Source organism: Populus euphratica, unplaced genomic scaffold, assembly GCF_000495115.2.
Source record: "Populus euphratica unplaced genomic scaffold, PopEup_1.0 scaffold170.1, whole genome shotgun sequence".
NCBI classification, from domain to species: domain Eukaryota; kingdom Viridiplantae; phylum Streptophyta; class Magnoliopsida; order Malpighiales; family Salicaceae; genus Populus; species Populus euphratica.
Genome location: NW_011500051.1, coordinates 159,414 through 182,052, shown reverse-complemented (window position 1 = coordinate 182,052; position 22,639 = coordinate 159,414). Strand labels below are relative to the sequence as shown.

The 22,639-nt window shown below is 32.8% G+C and overlaps 1 protein-coding gene and 1 long non-coding RNA gene across 2 annotated transcripts; one reads left to right on the top strand and one right to left on the bottom strand.

Moving 5' to 3' along the window:
* The first annotated feature begins 914 nt into the window (after positions 1 to 914).
* On the top strand, positions 915 to 2,236 carry LOC105107680 (transcription factor IBH1-like). Its single transcript, XM_011001695.1, has 2 exons — positions 915 to 1,182; positions 1,213 to 2,236. The coding sequence occupies exon 2, from the start codon at positions 1,461 to 1,463 to the stop codon at positions 1,968 to 1,970; it is 510 nt and encodes a 169-aa protein (XP_010999997.1). The 5' UTR covers positions 915 to 1,182; positions 1,213 to 1,460; the 3' UTR covers positions 1,971 to 2,236.
* Positions 2,237 to 5,135: 2,899 nt separating this feature from the next.
* On the bottom strand, positions 5,136 to 5,675 carry LOC105107679 (uncharacterized). The gene is made up of 3 exons (XR_838929.1): positions 5,545 to 5,675; positions 5,357 to 5,476; positions 5,136 to 5,263 (listed from the first exon to the last, which is right to left on the bottom strand). It is a non-coding gene; the product is annotated as an uncharacterized LOC105107679 (long non-coding RNA).
* Positions 5,676 to 22,639: the final 16,964 nt, after the last annotated feature.

Genomic DNA, 22,639 nt, shown 5'->3' with positions numbered 1-22,639 from the left:
CCCTTGGAGGCCCCACCAACCACTTCTCCAGCCCTATTCCTTCTTGACAGCGAATTTTTTTCACCCTTTTTCTTCAAAATAAATTAAAAAAAAAAAAAAAACAAGTTGCCTGTTTGCTTGCTTTCTTTCTTGCTTTCGTGTTAGCGAGTGCACTCAACGCTTGTTTCTCAGAGGCCTAGAAACATGGCACGTCTTCTTCCCGATTCAAACAGTGGGGGCTCCTGGCTGGATTTCGTTTCCATTCATATATAAAGCAACAGGGGCGGCATGATCTTTACATGGTTTTTATGACACGGCGGACATGGCGTGAGGCCCACGTCCCCTAATGGAAATAGACAGACGGCACGCTTTTATTATGGCTAAAGATGAACTTGGTAAGAAGGTTTGTGAGAAGTCAGTAGAAAACTTTTTGTTTTTGGAGTAAATAGATTAATAAGGACGTGTAAGATTGAGAATATGAACTTAGTGTAGTTGTTGAATGCGAAAAATTATCTCAATTTAATTATTTAAATTATTAAATAAAATTTAAAGATTTAATTTATATTATTTTTAATAAATATCTTCTCAACTTAATCATTAGATTTGATATTATGTTAAGGAATCATTAAAATTTAATAACTTAAGTTATTAGGTGAAATATTAAAATATAATTTATATTATTTTTTTAATATTCCAAGAAAACTGATTTGATGATAAATTTATTGATAATGAAATTTAACAAAGGATTTGGATTAATACTGAATGGATTTTGTTATTTTAATTTTGCTATTGTAGAGTTTTGAATCCTAAAAAATATGATAAGAAGGATAGTTTTTCTTATATACAAGTATATACATCCATTTAAATATAATTGATATATTTAAAGCTTGATGGAAGAAGGACTTAATATTAGGGTGATGGAATCTATTTCAAGAATGCTCTAAGAGCCAGAAATAAAAAAATTATAGTTGAAAAAAATCCTTTAGGTGCCGAAAACATAAAGGCTAAAATTCTCTCTAGCCGTCCAAATTCAATCCCTTCCACTCTCATCTAATATTCCTTCCATATTAGCTTTCTCTCTCTCTCCCTCTCCACCTCAAAATCTCATAATTAGCTCTCCATATCCATGGAAGAAAGCCTTCTCTCTCTTTCCTAGGCTTTTTAGAATATTAAGAGCTGATTTGTGTGCGAGTGTCAGAGATGGAACTTTTGGCTTTTGTCCTTGGAAGCAAGAGGCCCCTTTTGTGTCAGAAGAAAATCCTAACATCCAATCTCAAATGCTCATTTGTCGCTCTTTCACCCCCATAAAGTGACTTGTGTCAGAGTTAGTTAGTTAGTACCAGGATTTTACGGGATAGTTCATTCACAGTACTGTACTACTCCTGCTGCTATAGTTTCCATATAAATTCCTGCTATAAAACCCTAATATTCCCTTCACTGTTTTCTCCAGTTTTTCTTTCCTTGAAACTCGGTTTACATCCATGACTTCAGAGCGTGCAGCAGCTACAGCACACACGGGGTCTATTAAGAACAGGTTTGCCCGTAGATTTCTCAGATCCCTTCTGAAAATTAAAAGGAGTGATAGACTCGGTGCTGGTACTAGTACTGGTTTCCAATCAAATGAAGAGGTCACGAAAAGGAATGCTCAGAGAATAAAGACCGCTGCTTATAGATCGATGGCTCGTGTAGTTGGGCCAAGAAAAATTTGGAGCCGAGCCCTACTTTTTAAGCTTAGATACCGAGCCAGAATCCAGGGAGCTGGTTTGAGAAAGCGACGCTTGGTTTCTAAGAAGAAGAGAGTTCTAAGAAAGGAAAATAAGGTGCAGGTGATCTCAAGAGAGCCCAGTCGTGCTGATGATCTTCGAAAGCTTGTTCCCGGAGGGGATTCGATGCATATTTGCAGCTTGTTGGATGAAACTGCACACTACATAAAATGCCTTGCTACTCAGGTTAAGGTGATGCAAAGTATAGCCGATCGATTTATACTCTGAATGATGATCAGATGATGAGTTGCATGCATGGTAATTAGAATTTATTGTTTTTATATACATCAAAATTGAAGGATCCAGATGATGAGTATGTAAACAGGTAAATTCTCTAGATCTATATATATAAATATAAATCACTGTACAGTAATATTTTTCTGCATCTTGATGGCAGATGTTAGTCAAATCAGGGACCAATCGTACCAAATGGTTTTTGTTTCTTATGCATAAATATATTATCTGACAGACAGGATATCGTTTATGTTTTTTGTTTTCTCTTCCTCTCTACAACATAAGCTCAAAAAGCATCTTCACTTTTCAAGATTTCTGTGACAATTCTCCATAGCTTGCACATCAACGATTATATATATGCAGGCCGATTGTAGTGCATAATGTTGCAGGTGGCAACATAATAAGGGAACCCTGTATATGGGACTAATCAACCTATCAATTTATACCTTCTATTAGAAGATCTGATAGTGAAAATCTTGTTTCTAAAGTTAATATGGCTTAGGAGACTGACCAACCAAGTAATCACAAGGGTTTCATCGCAGTCACGCACATTTATATATACATTTTCAGCTGCAAGAAAATGTGTTACAAATGCTGATTAGCCAGAGTTGTGCTAAGATAAATCAACGGTACTTGAATTTGAAGTAGCCAATATCGGCCAGGTCGTTGATCAAAAGATATATATCTATGCACAGTTTTCACATCCCGTAATGTTTGATGGATGATTCGAACAATTTACTGGACCCAAACCTAGATTCGTTCAATATCAATGATATTGTGTGGACGGGGAGCTTGTCCAGAGTCCTTGAATTTACGTCATCCAAAAAGAGTAATAATAATTACAGAAACTAAAAGGGAAACATCTGCACTCATCTTCTGTTCATCATTTCAACATTACTAAATTTAATTTGTAGTATTTTCGACTATATATTCTACCCTATAGTCACTGCAGAGAGTGCGAAGCAGTTAAGATCTCAATTTCAAGCTTTGGATATGGTGGGATATGAGATTTAAAGATGGAAAATGACTACTTTTTATTCTATAGTTGAAATCCTGTTGGACTTTAATATGAACAAGAAACAAGTTTCGACATTAATTAACAAATTAAGTGGACATTCATTGGATAATTATACAAAGAAAGGGAGTACTTGTGGGTTTAGAAGCTGTCCAACTGTTTTGGTTGCATATCAATTCTCCAAATTTAATTTAATTGATAGTTAAGGAGGCTCTTTCATTGCCTAATAAGATCTAAACTTCCTGCCAACCATTAACCATGCACTAAGATGTAAGTTTTTTCATGAATCTTCTTGTATCGACATGGATATCAGAGCTTTCTTTTGTAGAGCTAGAGCCTTGAAAATACCTTCTAACATCTATATATAAAGAGGAGCAAGATGCACCACAACTAACTGCGATTGTGAATTAGTACGCTGTCACTCTCGTGATCAAATTTCAAAGCAATTCTTTCTTAACTTTATACTCAGACAAGCGTTATATACAAATAAGAAGTGGTAGCTAGAATCTTAGCAAGTGCTGTTTACAAAAATCCGTTCATCATGGAGGGAAAAAAAATAAAAATCACGGTGATATATATAGTTTGATGACAAAAATTGCATGGTTCCCGTATTATGGTTCCCGTATTTTAAATTAACTTAATAATACACTATTTTTTAATTAGATATATGTGTTGCACGTGAATTATTCGAATATTCAAAATATTAAAGAATACGGCATCCATGACTTAAAATAGTTTGAAGAAACATTCAAAGTCTCTTATTTCTAATAGCAAAAAATATTATGAAAATGATAGGAGATTTTTTTTCCTCCAAATTACAGAGGAACCGGTGAGCAACGTAGTCTTCTTGTTATTATTAATTGAATCAACTATAAAATTTGAAAATCATAATCTATAAATCTAGTGAATAAAGAAAAAAAGGTCTGGGAAAAAACAATCTATGGTGTTTTGATTTATGTTAAAATCAAAGATTCTTCTAAGTAGTGAAAAAGTTATATGGGAAACACACACTACAAGATTTCACAGTTTTATCGATGGAAATATTCCGTCGGTGTGTGATTAGAAGGTCGTCAGTGATTTTTTTACCAACGCAATCACCGACGGATGTAATCCGTTGGGTTACCTTTCGTCGGTGATTCAACATTCCGTGGTTATATCGGTCGGAAAAACAAAAAAATCATTTGGCGATGGTTTTACAGACGGAATTTGCAAGCAAAAAAAAAAAAGATTCCCGCTTGAATATACCGACGGATTTGTATTCCATCGGTGATATCATGATTTATCGACGAACACTAACCGTCGGTAGGGCTGTCGGTGGGTGTATGAAATACCCACCGAATACACCCGTCTATAAATTCGTCGGTAAATGTGGCAGCTACTATCAAATTCCAACGGAGTTTGTCTGTCGGTAAGTTGGTCAGTGAGTGTATGAAATACCAACCGAATATATTCGTCTGTACATTAGTCGGTAAGTGTGGCAGCGACTGTTAAATGCTGATGGAGTAATTCTGTCGGCAATGTGGTCGGTGAGTGTATGAAATCATTGCTAATTTTTTTTCTAAATTTGTTTTCAAAAAATTATTTAGGATATATAATATAAAACTGTGTAAATTAATTGTAATACAAATAAATTATGCAAATAAAATTTATATTAAAGAAAAAAAACAAAGTTAAATAATATTCATTACAAACTGAATATGTTTCAAAAAAAATATTAAATGAAGTTTTAATGTTAAATAATGTTTATTACAAATTAATATAAAGGTGGAGCTGGAGGAGGAGGAGGAGATCCTAGAGGAGGCTGGTGGTTATACAACCAAAAAGGATTAGACGCACATGTTCCACTATTTGCCATGTTTATAACCATTTCGCGGAGCTGTTCGTAAGCCGCTTTTTGTTGTTCATACTCCGTTTTTTGTCGCTTATACTCCACTTTTTGTCTAACATACTCCACTTTTTATTGCTCTTGAGACGCTTTGAGGTGCACGTACTCCGCTGATAGGTGGTCGTATTTCTCGGTGAGCTAAGCCGTGTGTTGCTGCAAGGCCTCAAATTCCTTAGATTTGGAGTTCGATATTGATTGGGAGCTCCCAACAGTTGAAACACTATGGGTTGACCACAAGTTGTCGGCCTTAGCGTTGGAGAGCCTGTAAACCCGATTTTTATCGGGTCCACCTGAGGAGCCAACCTCCATCCATAAATCTGGATCGAATTCCGGATGGTTCAACATATCGTCTCCATATCTCTCCCTCAACTGATTATTATAGGTCACCTGAAAAAAAAAAAAAAAAAAAAAACAAGTTATCATCATATTCAATTCAATAAACATAATAACTTACAAAATGAAATGGTTGAACAAACATACCACGAAATGTTGAGCACGGTTATCAACGAACTGTTACACCCTTTTTTGGCGGTCTTGACTCCGCACGTGCGTCTCCACAAACAACTCCATCGGGCTCGGCTCACGTCCAAAAGATGCAACCTATAATGAAAAAAGATATATTAACAACAACTGAATTTAATGATATATTTCATTTAAATTAATCTTACCATCCGTTTCGCATGTGCAGCAAATAGAACGAAGCCGCCAGTGTGCGTTGTCACCCCGCCATGAATTGGCCGATTCCGGTTGCTAACACTGGACTGTGAGCGTCATGTGAACCACTCAGACGTCACGTGCTCAATATAGTGCAGCCATATATCTTCCGGGATGCATATCATTTTGAAATCCCTCCAAACCGCAACATCGTTCCAGCTTTGTAATCCCCTATCCCTCGCGGCTTTTTTTGCCTTTCTTTGTACTTCATACCAAAAATCACGCAACCAAAAATTACATTTCGAAACATAATTTTTTGTCTAAAAAAAATCTTGTATTGTTTTCGATCTTACCTAGCTGCCGCGTGATTTTCCCACACCCTCCTCACAATAGTGTTATGCTCACTATCCCAGCAGAATTTGTATTGTGTATAAATGAACAAGTTTAGATAAAAATAATAATTTATTTACAATTAAATTAATAAGCTGAAAATTATAAATTAATACCAACCTCAAACCTGTTAAACCATGCATTTATTTGAGGCATCCATTCAGGATGCTTTGATATCTGACTCCACTAAAATAATGGAATCTCCATCGACGATTTAAATGCTGATGATATTACTCGGGCGGCTTCAATGTTTGTGAACCTGAAAATAAATGAAATAAATTCAATAATGATTATTTCATAAATTATGTTGTAATATAAAAAAGAAAAAACTAAAACCTTAACAAACTTACATTGAAAGGTCATCCTTCCACTGTGTCTCGTACTGGCGGGTAAATTGATTCCACTGCGAAGGCACGCCGCCTCTACGCTGTGAAGTAGCGCTGGAAGAGGCAGCATTGGTAGACGACGCAGGTGGTGTAGGTGCCTCTTCTTCTGAGGCACCTAAGGAGATATCTTCATCGCTACTAGACGAACTAGCTACGACTTTACATGAGCGACCAGCTCTGGTTTTCGATCTACGCATCTACACAATTTTATACAAATAATTATATAATTAAATTCAAATAAAAAAAAAATTCGACAGCACCTCCCCTATACTGGATACTACCCAAATCCACAAACCTACACATATTAACAATAGCCACAACCAATTTACCCAATCTAAACTAATTATTCAAACATATTCAATTCATAATCCTAAGGTAAATTCAATATTAAAAATTACAATTCCACAAATTATTCAATAATTATGCCAATACAACAAAACAATAAATTAAAAAAAAATCTAGAATAACAATCAAAATAAATCAAAAAAATTAAACCCAAATCATGCAATAATAAAGTAAAATTAATAATTATTCCAACATACTCAATTACTAATCCTAAGATAAATTCAACATTAACAATAAATATTCAACAAATTAACTAATAATAATTATGTCAAAACAACAATAAAAAAATATTCAATAAATTCAAAAAAAAAAACTATAGACTTTAGCAATGAATTATGCAAACAAAAACTACGGATTTTATCTACATTACAAAAAATACACCAAAACAAAAAACATAGCAAAAAAATAGCAAAAAAAAAACCATTAAAGTATAATGAAAAAGAAGAAACACTAACCTTTTCAATTGATGGAGATTCACCACAAAAAAAGCTTGACATCGTCGTTGAAGAAGGGAGATCAGAACAGAGAGGAAAAGAAAGGTGAAGAAGTTTGGAGGAGAGAAAATGAATTGAAGAGGCGGACGGGGGCACTTATATGGCAGTTTTACCGACGGATTCACCGACGAATATATGCTAGTTTTACCGACAGACTAACCGATGGATATAAAATTAATTATTATTTTTAATTTATTCCGTCGGTAAGGTGTAAAAATCCATCGGTAAATTTTGAATTTCGCACCAAAATTTTTAATGTCCCCCATATTTTTCACGGTCCGTCGGTAAATCCGTCGGCAATATGACGCGGTCAGAGATCCATTTAATGTACAACACTTTGAAATGCGCATAGTCCGTCAGTAAGTTTGTCGCTAAAATTGACCCGCTGGCACATTTTCGACGGACTCAATTCTGTCGCTCCTGCCATCAGTGATGGGGTGGCATTTCCAGTAATTATTTTCAAACTCTCTGTGAAATGTTGACGGCTTTGTGTCCGTCGCACCTGCAGTCGGTGATGGGGTGGCATTTCCAGTAATTATTTTCGAACTCTCTGTGAAATGGCGACGGCCTTGTTTCCATCGCACTTGCCGTTGGTGATGAGGTGGCATTTCCAGTAATTATTTTTTAACTCTTTGTGAAATGTCGGCGGCCTTGTTTCCATCGCTCCTGCCGTTGGTGATGGGGTGGCATTTCCAGTAATTATTTTTGAACTCTTTGTGAAATTTCGACGGCCTTGTGGTCGTTAGTGTTGCCGTCGGTGATTGGGTGGCATTTCCAGTAATTATTTCATGTTACAAAATATATCATTCATGATCAATAATTATTTCGTAATTGTGACATTTCAACTAATTATTTCAAGTAATAAATATTTTGTGTTTCAAAATATATCATCCATAATTTAAATTACATGAAAAAAAGGGTTTTACATAGGGTTTCATTTTGGTAGTTAGTCAGAATTTTCTTCTTCATCGTCATCAATTGAATTGTCATCACCTTCATCACAATCTTCAATATGAATACCATCTTCTTCATCGACAGTTGCTTGTCTGTTAGAGCTTAAAACAAAATTCAACTCCTCTGCGTCAACATCAACAAGACTATCATCGAAAACATGAAAATTTGAATTTTCTTCCAATTCAATCGAAGGAGCAACTCGATATGATTCAACCACCTCACTAACTTGAAAGACTTCATCTCGCACACTTATGTCTTCATTCTCATCCTGAACAACCTCGACACAACCCCGGGATTTCGTTTTTAAAACAGACAACCAATCCACTCTTGATCGATCCTTTCTAAATGAAGGGGTGTATGTGTAATAAACTTGTTGACATTGCTTTGCAAGAACAAAGACATCGTTTATGTTCGGAGTCTAGCTTTTGAGTTGATTTCGACCAGACCATAGTGCGGATCAACTCTGATTCCTCTGTCAGTCGTGTCATATCAATAGCATTTGAATAAAAACACTTTATTCTGCTCGTTATAATATTGCAGTTCGATGACCTCCTCTAATCTACCATAGTAGTCAACTTCTAACTCACTACTAGTGGATCACTTAACACAAACACCGTTGTTGTATGTCTTTCTTCCTTTCCCATATTCTTCAGTATGAAAAATATATCCATTGATAAAATACCTGTTGTAGCACTTACATTTTCTTTCAGGCCCCAAGCTCACTGAAGACAATGACTTAGGTGCACTCCTTCCCATTTGATAAACCTTGTATGTAATATACATCAATAAACAATAAATGAACGAGAATCTCGTAATGACATACATATGTACAGTAATTTTGCAAGTTAGAATGAGTTTGTGATAGTGCTTACATGTGTTCTGAACCACGTGGCAAACTGCTCATCTTGTAATTGAAAGATCTGGGATTCAGTCAGCTGTGAGTTATTGGAGAGCAAATATTATCGATGTTGCCTACAAGTGATAATGAGTGTATGATATTACAATATATAATTAACAGTATATTACTAACAAAGTTTAATTAGTATAAACTTACTGAATAAAAGGTCTCAGCTCATCATAGTTAAATAGAACGTAGTTGTATGCTTGTTTGAACTCTATTTCTGACAAATATCTTCCTCTTACGGCATTTTTAGGTATGGGTCGTCTAGTATTGGAGAATATTGACAAGTTCCCACTGGAAGGCACTTCACCGCCATCATCATGCCGGGGAATGCGATTGATTCTCGTTCTCAGATGAGGTTCGAAATAGACGAGATAAATGTTGAGATCTCCTCAACAATATAGGCCTCATATATTAAGGCCCCAACATGCACCTTGTTCTTAACCTTTTTCTTGAGATTAAACAAGTACCTGTATTGAAATATTAATCAAGTATTTTCAATTAAAAAAAACATACAAAATACTTTTATATATGAATTACATTGCAACTGTAATATCTAACCGTTCGAATGGGTACATCCATCTATATTGGACCGGTCCTCCAGCTTTTGCCTCGAACGGTAGATGTATAGGGAGATGCTCCATTAAGTCAAAAAATGATGGAGGGGATATCATCTCAAGTTTGCATAGTGTTTCAACGATATTCGTTTGAAGCCTCTCAATGTGATCAACATTCAACTTGCTGGAGCATATATCTATAAAGAAATGACTGGTCTCCATGAGTGCATCCCATATTCCCTTTGGCAACAAATCATGAAAAGCTAATGGGATGAGTGTTTGCATAAACACGTGGCAGTCATAACTCTTCATTCCATACAATCTGTAGTCCTCTACATTAACTAGCCGGGATATGTTCAATGCATGTCCATCCAAAAAACACAGACTCTTAAGCCATTTTGTAAACTAGTAGTTGTGCGTTTTTCTCTAACAGGAAGCTTGCTCTTGGTTTTGCGACCCGTGACTCATCATAAACCAACTCCATATTTTTATGGTTACAGTATAAAGCCATATCCAATCTAGCCTTGATGTTGTCCTTTGTCTTCCCCTTCATATCCATGACGGTGTTGAAAATGTTCTCAAACATGTTCTTTTCGATGTGCATGACGTCAAGGTTATGACGGAGCAGATTGGTCTTCTAATAAGAAAGCTCCCAAAATATACTTCGTTTTACCTAATTATGGGTCAAACCAAAACCAGGAAACTTTTGCTTACCTGATTGAAGGCCAAACACAATGTCACCGTACTCTGAGACAACATCATGCAATTCTTCACCATAAAGATGCGGGGATGCAACATCTTTTTCAACTCTGCCAACAAAGAAATCTTTTCTGTTCTTTTTGTACCTATGATTAAGTGGCAAGAAGCGATGGTGACAGTAAAAAAAAGAAGCTTTGCCTCCATTTGTTAGCGTGAATGACTTGTTGTTTTCCATGCAGTATGGACATGCGAGTTTCTCATGCGTGCTCCAACTAGAAAGCATTCGATAAGCTGGAAAATCATTGATAGTCCACATCAAAGCCGCCCTCATAAGGAAATTTTGTTTCCTCGATATATCATAAGTCAGAGCTCCGAAGGACCACAACTGTGCCAACTCATCAATCAAAGGTCGAAGACAAACATCTATATTCCATCTTGGGCTGCTTGGACCGGGTATGACAGTAGATAAAAACATGAACTCTGGCCTCATACACATTCCCGGTGGCAAGTTATAAATTGTGAGTATGACCGGCTAATAAGAATAAGGAGCAGCAAATGACCCAAATGGGTTGAATTCATTTGTACACAATCCAAGACGCACATTTATTGATTCAACTGAAAAGTGAGGATGAACACTATTAAAGTGTTTCCACGCTTCGCCGTCAGAAGGATGAACCATCACTCCATCAACCGCATGGTGTGCTTGGTGCCATGTCATGTGCCCAGTAGTCTGACACGACTAAAAGATTGATGTCTTCTCCCAGGTGCAGGAGTGTCGAAGTAATAAATAACTCGGCAAGACCGGGGTCGAACCACGAGGAGGTTAATTGTACAAACTATAAATAACAATAATACAACAACAACAACAATAACAACAACAACAACAATAATAATAGTAATAACAATAATAATAATACTAGTAGTAGTAGTAATAGTACTAGTAATACTAATAATATTAGTAGTAGTAGTAGTAATGATAATAATAAAGAAAAAGAAAAAAGAAGAAGAAGAAGAAGAAGAAGATGAGAACTTTGAGATGAAATATTAATGTAACGATTAAACAATAATAATAACAAATGTCAAGGTTAGAGGATCCACTAATGGTATGTCAAACAAGTATAGTATAAACTCTTATTATTCAATTGGAAACCACACACAAAAGAGGTTCCAATCATATTATAGATTGTTAACATGATTACATTAGTCATCTTATTCAATTAATGTTAATACTTGTAAATCTTAAGGATTAAACAATAATAATAACAAATGTCAAGGTTAGAGGTTCCACTAATGGTATATCAAACAAGTATAGTATAAACTCTTATTATTGAATTGGAAACCACACACAAAGGAGGTTCCAATCAGATTATATATTGTTAACATGATTACATTAGTCATCTTATTCAATTAATGCTAATACTTGTAAATCTCGTCAAGCATTCATGATTATAACTTATGTTAACAACAAATCAAGTTCCTTTCATAGCTCAGGTGTCGGTTATACCATACATTATGGGCTATGAAAGTGCCAAGCATTTGTTGTACCAAGTGTTATACAACATAAATCAAGATTAGTCATTTAACAAGCAAAGTATTAAAGAGTGAACAAGATAACAAATATAAAACATGTTAGTATCAAACATTAAAGTCCATATTAAGTTTACATTATACTTATTCTTACACCATTAGTGTAACCTTTTCACCTTGACATAATAAACTTAGCTAGACATAATAAAAGAAAGAAAAATAAATAAACAAAATAAGAACATAAATAAGATAAAAGTTAACTAAGTAAAGGAAAGGAAATGAAAGGCATAAACTTAATATTAATGAAAGCAAAGCATAAACATTACAAAAAATACAAAGAGAGAAAGGAAGAGCATGATCTTGATCTGGAAACCAAGATGCCTAAATGCATGGCAAATGCCTCCTTTTATAGGCCAAAATTGGGAACTATTGATTTGATGACTAATTGATGAGTGGGTGACCAACTCTTGACTTGGTGACAATCCTTATCTTCTCTTGTTTGCCCAAAACGTCATTGATAACGTCAAAATTGGAGCCACTAACATGAAAGTTGTAGGAAATTATCTCAACTTTCTTGTGTAAAAAATTCAGCTCATTTCGACTTCTAGAACTCCAGATATGGCTAAAATACTGAACAGTGCTTGGGCTGGAGGACAGATTCGGGCTTCTTTGTTGTTGCTATAATTTGGACTTGAAAATGGCCTTTTTAGATCTTGGGCTCCATATGAAAGTTGTAGGCCTATGTCTTACATTTCCATCCATATAAAGTAGACCTAAATCTAAGATCTACAACTCTAGATATGATCTAATTACTGAATAGTGTTCCGGTTTGGACTGCACTAACATCTCTTTTCTAAGTTTGGTCATCTCTTTGTCCTTCCAATTTCAGTTCTTAAATTCATCAATCAATCTTTTCATTTATGTGATAGGCCTGCATTTAAAATGAATATTTACCATAAATTAAATGTATCTTATATTATTAGATATATTATTATAAAACATGCTTTAGTTAAGGAGTTATTGATACTTCAAGTGCAGAATGATGATATAAAACCTTGATAAAAATACACTTTTAACTATCAATCACAATCCTTGGTGACATGAATAACCTCTACAGTCTAGGTGTGATCAGGAAGTATCTAAGTTTTTTATATGCCACTAGAGTCTTTCCCCTACTAGTTCTAGGTTTATAACGGGAATGCCCGCATGTCATGCACTCGGTCATCTCAGCATTTTCAAGGTAGTATAACATGCAGAAGTTAGGGCACATGTTAATTTTCTGGTATCCTAAACCAAGGGTTTTCATCATGGACTTCGCAGTATAGAAGTTCTCTTTCAGCCTGTTCTCTTCAGGTAAAATGCTTCTTGCCCATTCAATAATCTTGTCATACCTGGCCTCACTCAACTCGTGCTCTGACTTGATGGTGAACACCTGTGCTACGGCCGATAATTTACTATGGTTCGTGCAGCCATCCCATAATGGTTCGTCAGAATCTTTCAACAAATCAAAAAACCTAGCTGCATCTATATTGGGTTCTTCTTCTACGATTGGACATTGACTGACATTACCTTGATTCATTCTCATTGCATCCATAACCATGTTTCTGTAAGAATTAGTGTTGTCATTCTCGTTGCTAGCACTAGAAGTAGACCCAACCACCATTTTTTCCATTCTCCTCTCACTAACATATACTTCTCCATATGCATACCAACACTGGTAATTCTCCATAAACCCTTTGTGTAGAAGATGCATCATTACAACATCTGGATGCAAATACTTTTTATTTTGACACTTCCTGCATGGACACCTAATACCGCCTCCAGTAAAATTTCTAGGAATAGATGTTGCAAAATTAATAAAACCCTAAACCCCGTTACAATAATCCATCCTCCGCAATCCTTGGGGTGAATCTCGATACATCCATGAACGATCATCCATGATTTATATCGAACCTCTATAAAATTATGATGACATAATATATTAATTAACTAAGTTACGTAAATAAACTTGCAAAAATATTACTTTACCTCGAGATTATCCAACAAACCAATCACAACTTCTCATAAATATTAAAAATTCATTATCATTTATCAACGTCCATACAAATTAAAATATATAAATTTACAGAGAAATTACCACTCCGCAATACCATTGACAAAACTTTAAACGGACCCAATAAGTAAGCTATTAATTATTTCAAAACAGCACATTTACTTCGGTAGTTCCATAAAGTTTTAACAATTTACAAACAAATACAATCTTACAAAATCTAAAACAAACCATAACAGGTATAGAATTATACATTCATATACTATAAGTTTGTTTGACAAATAACAATAAAACATGTACATTTACTAACAAAATACATATACTAAAAAAACAATAAAATTGACATTTAATTAAATGTTAAGATTTAAAAAGAAAGAATTACTTACAAAAATTGATAAAATCCGTTGGTAAATCAGAACACGGATGTTGTGACCACAAAACTTCAAGAAATATAACTTGATTTGCTGATATAAGGGAGATTTTTGTTTGGGGGGGATGGGGGGCTGGTTGCAGTTGGGGAGAGTTGGGATTAAGAAGAAGAAGGAGAAATAGGGGAGGAGAGGGTCGGCAGGTGAACATATATTAACTTTTCCCAACGGTTTCACCGATGGATTTTCCATCGGTGAAACCGTCGATGATTCTGATAGCACAATCGACACATCATCGTACGAATCTGCCATTTCAAATCCGTCGGTGAATTCGTCGGCAATATAAATGACGGTCGTTGTATGGCCTGTCTTTTTGAATCCGTCGGTGATTCCGTCTGAAAAAATAACCCGCCAAAACCTCCATGTCAGCTACCCTTTTTTTTTTTACGACGGTGATGTTTCCGTCCGTAATTTAGTCGGTAACTACCAACGAAAAATTTACATCAGTGATTACTGACTGAATTACGAACGGAATATAACTATCGGTAATTTCAACCTCAAATTACCGACAGAATTATTTCATCGGTAAATCCGTTGCTATTTAGCGAATTTCTAGTAGTAACATGTTAGGAAATGAGAAAAAAAAGCATATTAAAAATATTATAGAAATATATATGTATTAAATAAGTGTATGATGATTAGTTAAACAATTTAAGAGTATTATAATGTAGCTTCTTAAACGTATTTAAGGTATTATCTTCCATCAAAAGTTTCTATAAAGCTTGTTCTTTTATATAAAATTATTGATATGTCATATAAATTGATAAAATAAATTTAGTGAATTTATTAATATTCTTATTAAATGTTTGCAAACACATGTTTGTTATAGAAAGCACAAAACCCATAATAATTTTATTTTTTTGGAAACGGGATCCTCTTAGGTTTTTTTTTTTGTTATTGTATAAACACAACAATAATATTATGAAATATATATATATATATATATATATATATATACATGCTCTAATGTTGCAATCTCCATCTTTACTATTATATATTGTTATATATATAATTTTATTTTATTAAATATTATTTAACTTTTACTTAATTTTCAAGCATTGTTGTAACATTCTTTTTATGACATAAACAAATGTTTTTTTTATACAACCCTTTATAATTTTTTATTAAAAAATATTTGGTTGATTTTTTCTGTATATCTATTTTTTGTGTGTATGTGTATTATTAAACTGCTCTAATGTTGTAATTTCCATCTTTACTACTATATATTGCTATATATATAATTTTATTTTATTAAATATTATTTAACTTTTACTTAATTTTCAAGCAGTGTTGTAACATTCTTTTTATGACACAAACAAATGTTTTTTTAATACAACCCTTTATAATTTTTATTAAAAAAACATTTGTTTGATTTTTTGTGTATATCTATTTTTATTGTCGTATGATTAAATAAGAAATAGATTTCAATAAATAAAGTTATTAAACACAATCAAATCCATAACCTATTTTGTGAATTTGATGAATTGACTTTGATCAATCCAAAACATCATCGCTTTGCTATATAAAAAAAATATTAAAATGATATTATCTTAAAAGTATTTTTTAAAATTAAATTGAGTTATGAAAGGGTCATGTTTGAACTTTTCAAGTAAATCGGATCATATCAAATCAACTTTTATTTAACTTAGTTAGAAAATCGGGTAAAAAAAGAATCCTGGTCTAAAGGCCTGCAAGTTAACCCATCAAGTTAGGTCAAGTTTTATAACACTATCAAAAATATTTTTTGTGACTGTACACAAACAATGTATTACTCTTATTTGTTTTCTAATACATTTGTGTCTAAATTGTTAGAATACGTGTTTTAATTAAAAATTGCTATTATTATTATTATTATGAGGTGTTGTGTAAGAAACAAATATTTTAGTGAAAAAAAATTATAAAAAATAGAGAGGTTTTTTATCCTTATTTCAGATTATCTGATTTATTTTATATTTTTTATTGCTATTTCTTTTTATTAAATAAATAAGATATAACAAAAGAATTATATTTCTTTATGGATAAAAGATAATACGAAAACAAGGGATCATGCTAATATATTATTTCTTTTAGTGAAAATTAAATTATTACATTTTCTTAAAAAAAAATATTTACCATATAATTAAATAAAAAATTTAAGCGTAACACGATTTTGGATATATATCTTCAATGAGAATATTAGTCTATGGGTTTTCTAGATTCATCAGATTACCGTATAATTTCTTGGGCTAAAAAAAAAAACCATTTTTCTTATTAGGTCCAACCCGTCATATATACACATCCAATCCACTCGAATATTTGAAAATATTACGTCAGGCCGAATCAGTGTTGATATCCCTAAACAGTGAGTATTTTAACTTCTTATTTAAGATGTGAATACTTTAAAACTAGAGTTATTATAGGAGTTTTCTACCTCCAAATTAAATTACATAGGTTTTTAAATCCTGATATTAGTTAAAATATATATGTTTTGTTGATAATTTATCATAAATTTAAAACTTATTTAAAAAAAATTAGGGTATCAAATCAGCCTTTCATGTTATTAAATCAACTATTTTTATTAAAATGATAATATTTTATTATTATTATTTTAACATTAAATTAACTAAATTTGAATTGGGTTTAACTGAGTTAATCAAATCATTAAAAACTCAGCTATGTTGAATGGGTTTGGTTAAGTTATTGTATTGTCTACTTTAACTAAAAACTTAACTTAAACTATAGATTTATTAGATCAACTTAACTTAAATCATAGATTTCTTAGATTAATCTCTAAAATTGATATGAATTTAATAACAATATTCTTATAAAAAATAAGTATTTACTTTTAATAAATAGTAATGAGTTTCATTTATCTCTTTCTTTTTAATATATAAGACATGTCATTAATGATTTTAACTCAATCCTTTTTTTTTTAATAAGACACCTCATTAATGGTCTCAATTCATGAAATATATTCTTCTTACGGTTTCCTTAACAAGCAATGTTTAATTTTTTTAATAAATAGAAATTAGTTTCATTTATCATTTTTAACAAGTTACATCATTTTATTAATATTCTCAACTCATTAAATAAAATCTTCTGTATTTTTTCATAAAAATTATATTTTCAATTAAAATATTTTTTTAACATCTCTTTTAAAAATTTCTCAGTGTATTAAATTTTTAATAAATAAGAATTAGATCTATTTACATTTTTAATAAGACACGTCATTTCCTTAATTATCTTAATTCATTGAACATAATTTTCTATAACTTCTCGACAAACCTAAATAATATATAATAATTTAATTCACTATTTTGTTTAATATATTTATATATAACGTTAGATATTTGTTTAAATGATTATGGTTGATTTAGCGAGGACAACAACCTTGCCAAATGGAGGTGCGTTTGCATACACTGAGTCCCATTTTATAACCGGATTTAGCTATACTTTAATTGGCTATTTATGGAACTCAATCATTATTCAAAATTAATTCCTTCCATTTGTTACATGATCACTTAATTTCTCGAATAATTTGGTTGTTTCAAAAATAAATAAATGTTGTATCAAAAAGGCATTGTAATATGTACCGGTGCCTCTGTAAGAATGCCACACGTTGATTTCATTTTTTTGTCGAAAACTAAAATTAAAACTAAGAATGCCACATATATATATATATATATATATATATATATTATTAAATTTATCATTATTTCTCTTCTAATTATCCAAAAATAAAAAAAGACAGAGTATGGTTGGATCTTTTATTACCAAGGATAGTACTCTTAAAAATCCAAATAGCTTTAGAAATAAAGTTTATATCTTAGATAATTAGTTAATTTTTGAACTCTAGCAATTTGATCTATTTTTCTTAGAGAGAGAGAAAGAGAGAAATAAGACTTAGAAAGATCATTAGTTATATATCCATTTGGTCTCGAAGAGATGCTGAGCCCTAAAATGTTGGGTCTAGCAACTTGTCAAGTTCACGTGTATTTGGTCTGAGCAAGTAGCTAAGTCTTAGGATGTTGAGTATAACAGCTTGCTAGATTCACATATATTTGAGCTCAACATGCAACTAAATTCAGGGATATTGGGTTATTACCTTGTCTTTGGTCCTTTTAAACATAAATTTTAAGCTAAACAGCATGTATAAAACACTTTAATTTATTAGTAGCCCCTTAAATTTGGACATGTTTATTATGCAAAGAGTTTGAAAGGTTATTAATTTTAATGAAAATCTTTTCACTTGAGAGTTGATTATCCCATTAATGAGAGATTATTTACCTTCCCTATGAAGTTTGTCTTTGCAGAATTATTATGATTCTTTTTTACCACGCGTCTCATCTTTATTTAAAGGAAATGACTAGGTGGCTGATCTTTATAAAAAAAAAAAAAAGGTGTCCTTTGGAAAACAAAATGACAATGTACATTCAATGCAACAATTGAATAGACTTCTATATATTTGAGATCACATGAAATGTCAATTAGACAACTATGAAAGTGAAAAGTTGTTTTCTTTATAACCCTAGTTGTTCTTACTTCTATCTTTCTTTTTACTTTCACCCTGTATAATTTCTAAAAATAATAGTTTTGTTGAGAGAAAAACTTGAGTCAATTTTGCTATAATTTGATAAGAAAACCATTATTTTAGGTATTTGCCACCAAAAACTTCTTCTTCCCTCTTTACTTTAATGAGAAAAATAAACCTAAAATGAGTCAAATATATCCCTCAAAGAAGGGGTTTTGCTGCTACTAATGAGGATTAAAGTTTCAACCTGAAATTAGAGGAAGTAGTGGGTGATAAAGGTCCATTAGAATGGGCCCCAGAACTAAAAAAGGTGGAATCCCGGTATCCACCTCTAATAAAGGGAGATCAATTCTCCCTAGAAGATATTTTTTTTCCCTTGTTATTACCAGGGAACCTCAAGGGAGAGAAATGCTACCTCAGGCCCCCAAAAATGATGCCTTTAACACTCTAGGTGTAGAGGATATAGAGTTCTTTACCTTTGCTAACAGAGCCACATGAGTCATGAAGGCAAACCTCTAGGAAAAGCTTGTCTATATCAAGAAATGAAAATAAAGGTGGTTGATAATAAGATATAATGGGTTAGTCAGCCTTAAAGGTAGGATGTAATAAATTTAAGGTTGTTCTCACTATTAGAGGGTACCTCCCCCTGATATTAATAGTAAACTTTATCTAAATTCAGATAAAGAGAAAATATGTGATGCATTAACATCAGCCTCAATCAAGTACGGAGTCAATAGGGTGTCTAGAGGGCATTATAGGTCATGTTGCAAAGTATAAAACTTCCTTACCCTTTTTTTTCTTTGTTCATTTAAGTTCACTATTGACTTTGTTTTTGTACATGATTGACATCTGAAGAAGAAAGAGAAACTCCAGCAAGGTCTATAGAGGAGAGTTCACGAAAAGGGTCTTCATCTCTTAACTTGAGTAGAGGCAAGGCTAGATAAGAGATGGAGGGTAACCCTATCATTATATATAAACTCCCTATCCTTAAGGACATAATGGTAGGAACCATGACTTTTGTAGAAACAGGAGATAAGGGTAATTATACTCTCCTACCTAGGGGGTCAAACAAATTTACCACAAAGTATGCAGTTTCCTTACCCTTTGTTTTTCTTTATACATCTAAGTTCACTATTGACTTTATTTTTATGTAAAATTGATAGCTGAAGAAGAAGGAAAAACTTTAACAAGGTCTTTAGAAAAGATTTCATGGAGATGACCTATGTCTCTTAACTTAAGTAGAGGCAAGGCTAGAAAAGAGATGGAGGGTGACACTATCATTATAAATGAGCTCCTTGTCACTGAGGATATAATGGCGGGAATTAGGACTCCAATAAAAATAAAAGTTGGGGTAACCATACTCCTTTAATTGGGGGTCAAACAGATCTAATACTTTTAAAGTGAATGTAGGCATTGTTACTCGTTTTAAAAGAAAGAGGGTCTCTGCTCCTGTGGAGACTAGTGTTCCAACCTTAAATATAGAGGCTCGTGTGGTGACATTCCTTCTACCTTGATTTTCAACTTTATCTGTAAATTAAAAGCTACAATAGTTGAGCCCTTTAACTAAGTTGTTCATCAGAAAGCTAAATTTAAGGATGTTTTTGCTAACTTGTCCTTAGTGAGGTATCTCTTTAATGGTTAAGGATGGAGAAAATTTTTATGGAAGTTAAACCGAGGAGCTTCAAGGTGGCCTATACATCGCTAAAGAAAAATATGCAAGGCTTTATTCTTCAATTGGGCTCCACTAAAAAAAATCAAGTTTTTTATAATTGGATGGATACCCTAAAATAGAAGATCCTTAAGGCGAGTGCCACACAAGACAGCCCAAAGGCTAAGCTTCTTGCTGTCAGATAATAAGGCCGGAGTTCTCGAGCACAACTAAAGGCTTTAAGGAACTTTTTTGAAAAGTTCCAAGAATTTTTTAGAAGGTCTGCAACTTTGTCTAAGACAATTTAGGACATGATCTTTTATGTCATGCCCAACTTGTATTTCATTAATCAATAAAAAGAAATGTATATGGAATTCATTGTTGCCTTCCATCCAATCCTGATGCTTGATTTTATATATAAGTTCCCTATTAGGGCTATAGTTACATAACATAAAGAATATCTAGTTGAGAAGCGTGAGATAGATATTTAAGCCTCCGCTCTCTTCTCCCCTTAACTATGTAAACAACCTCGGTTTTATAAGGTTTATCTATATGAAAATTTTTATTTTATAAATTTAATTATTTTATTTTTGCATTGACTTGTGTAGTCTATATAGATCCAATACTTATAGTAAAAAACTTCATAAAGGGTCCAAAGAAAATTATTGGAAATTTGTATGAGTCTAACACTCATACTTAGATAAATATTTATCAAATTTTTTAAAGAATCAAGCTTTGAATTTTTCCTAACCTTTGTAAGATTTACCCATTGCTTGAAATCGAGAAGAAATCAAGGTTGTAGGTATAGCTTTATATTCCCAATGGATCGTTAAGATGCCCCTAGAATCGTATGGAGATTGGTTTTATTACATTATAGGTATGAAGTCAAATCCTATAAAGTTATGGGTTCATTGCCCTGGGAGATGTCATGTCAATCCTGTCTTCAAAGAGTTGTTTAATTGCATTAAAGAGATTATATCAATCGCTTTCAAGATAAGATGTGCAATCCCACTAGTTAAAAAGACTAAGTTAATCCCTTTCAACGTAAATTATAGAATCACATTACAGAGACTAAGTTCATTTTATCCTTGAAAAAGTTATGAGGTTATTTTCCTAAGGAAATATCATGTCAATCTCATCCTCTAAGATTTGTGCAATCGCACTAAGGAAACCATGTTGATTCCTTTCAAGGTAAGTTTTGTAATTGTACTAGAAAGACTGAGTTGATCCCTTCCAAGATAAATTGTGCAATTACACTAGGAAAACTGACTTCATCTCATCTTTGGAAGATTTATGGGGCAAGTGCCCTTAAGTATCACTTGAAAAACAATGAAAACATCATTATTTTGAACAACTTAATCCATGCATAAAAAATTAATATTCTTAGTCATTGACTATGATATATTTTTATTGCCCTTTGAGGTATAATCAACTCGATAATTTAGGTATCTAGTTTTTGTTGAGATCATGTTCTTAGTTTTATAGGTGATGAGAAAATAATATTTTTCAGTAGATGTCTTTTGGATTGTTGTTAAAAAGACTTCACAAGTTTTATTGTTTGAACCACCACTTCATTTGCACTTGTAAAAAGCTTTCGAGATCTTGAGGTTTTGATGACATTCATAAAGTCAACAAATATGTAGCCCGAAATTTGCTTGTCTCCCCAAGTCCCCAAGAAAAATAAAAAAAAATCATATTCTAACTTAGAGTAATAAAAAAGGTGCATAGCCTTTTAATTCTCTTACAAACAGTGCACATCAAATATCCATGATAAATCATGTCTTTCAAGTTAATTTAAAACATTTTTTCTTATTAAAGTAGTCTTTTATGTTGATGAACTTTATTGGTATCATCAATAGGAACAAAATAATGAACATTATCCTCTTATTAGAGTGATGTAGCTTTGCAGAGCTTCTTTTAACTAGTATACTTGTGCTAAAAAATGATACAAGTTTAACACAAAGACCATTGAAAACCATAATAGATATTGGTTCTGAAATATTGTATTGGACTTGATGGGCCTAGCGATTCCTTTATGTAGCTAGCACTACCTCAATGAGAAGTCGAACTTGGTTGAAAAGTTGTTAATGCTTTGATAAAGTAGTTGTGCCAGCAATCGCAAGGAGATCCATAACACATCATATTCTTGGTTTATCTTGATTATTTACCATTAATAGCGATAAGGATGTCAAAAACCAATTCATGAAGAACAATTGATGG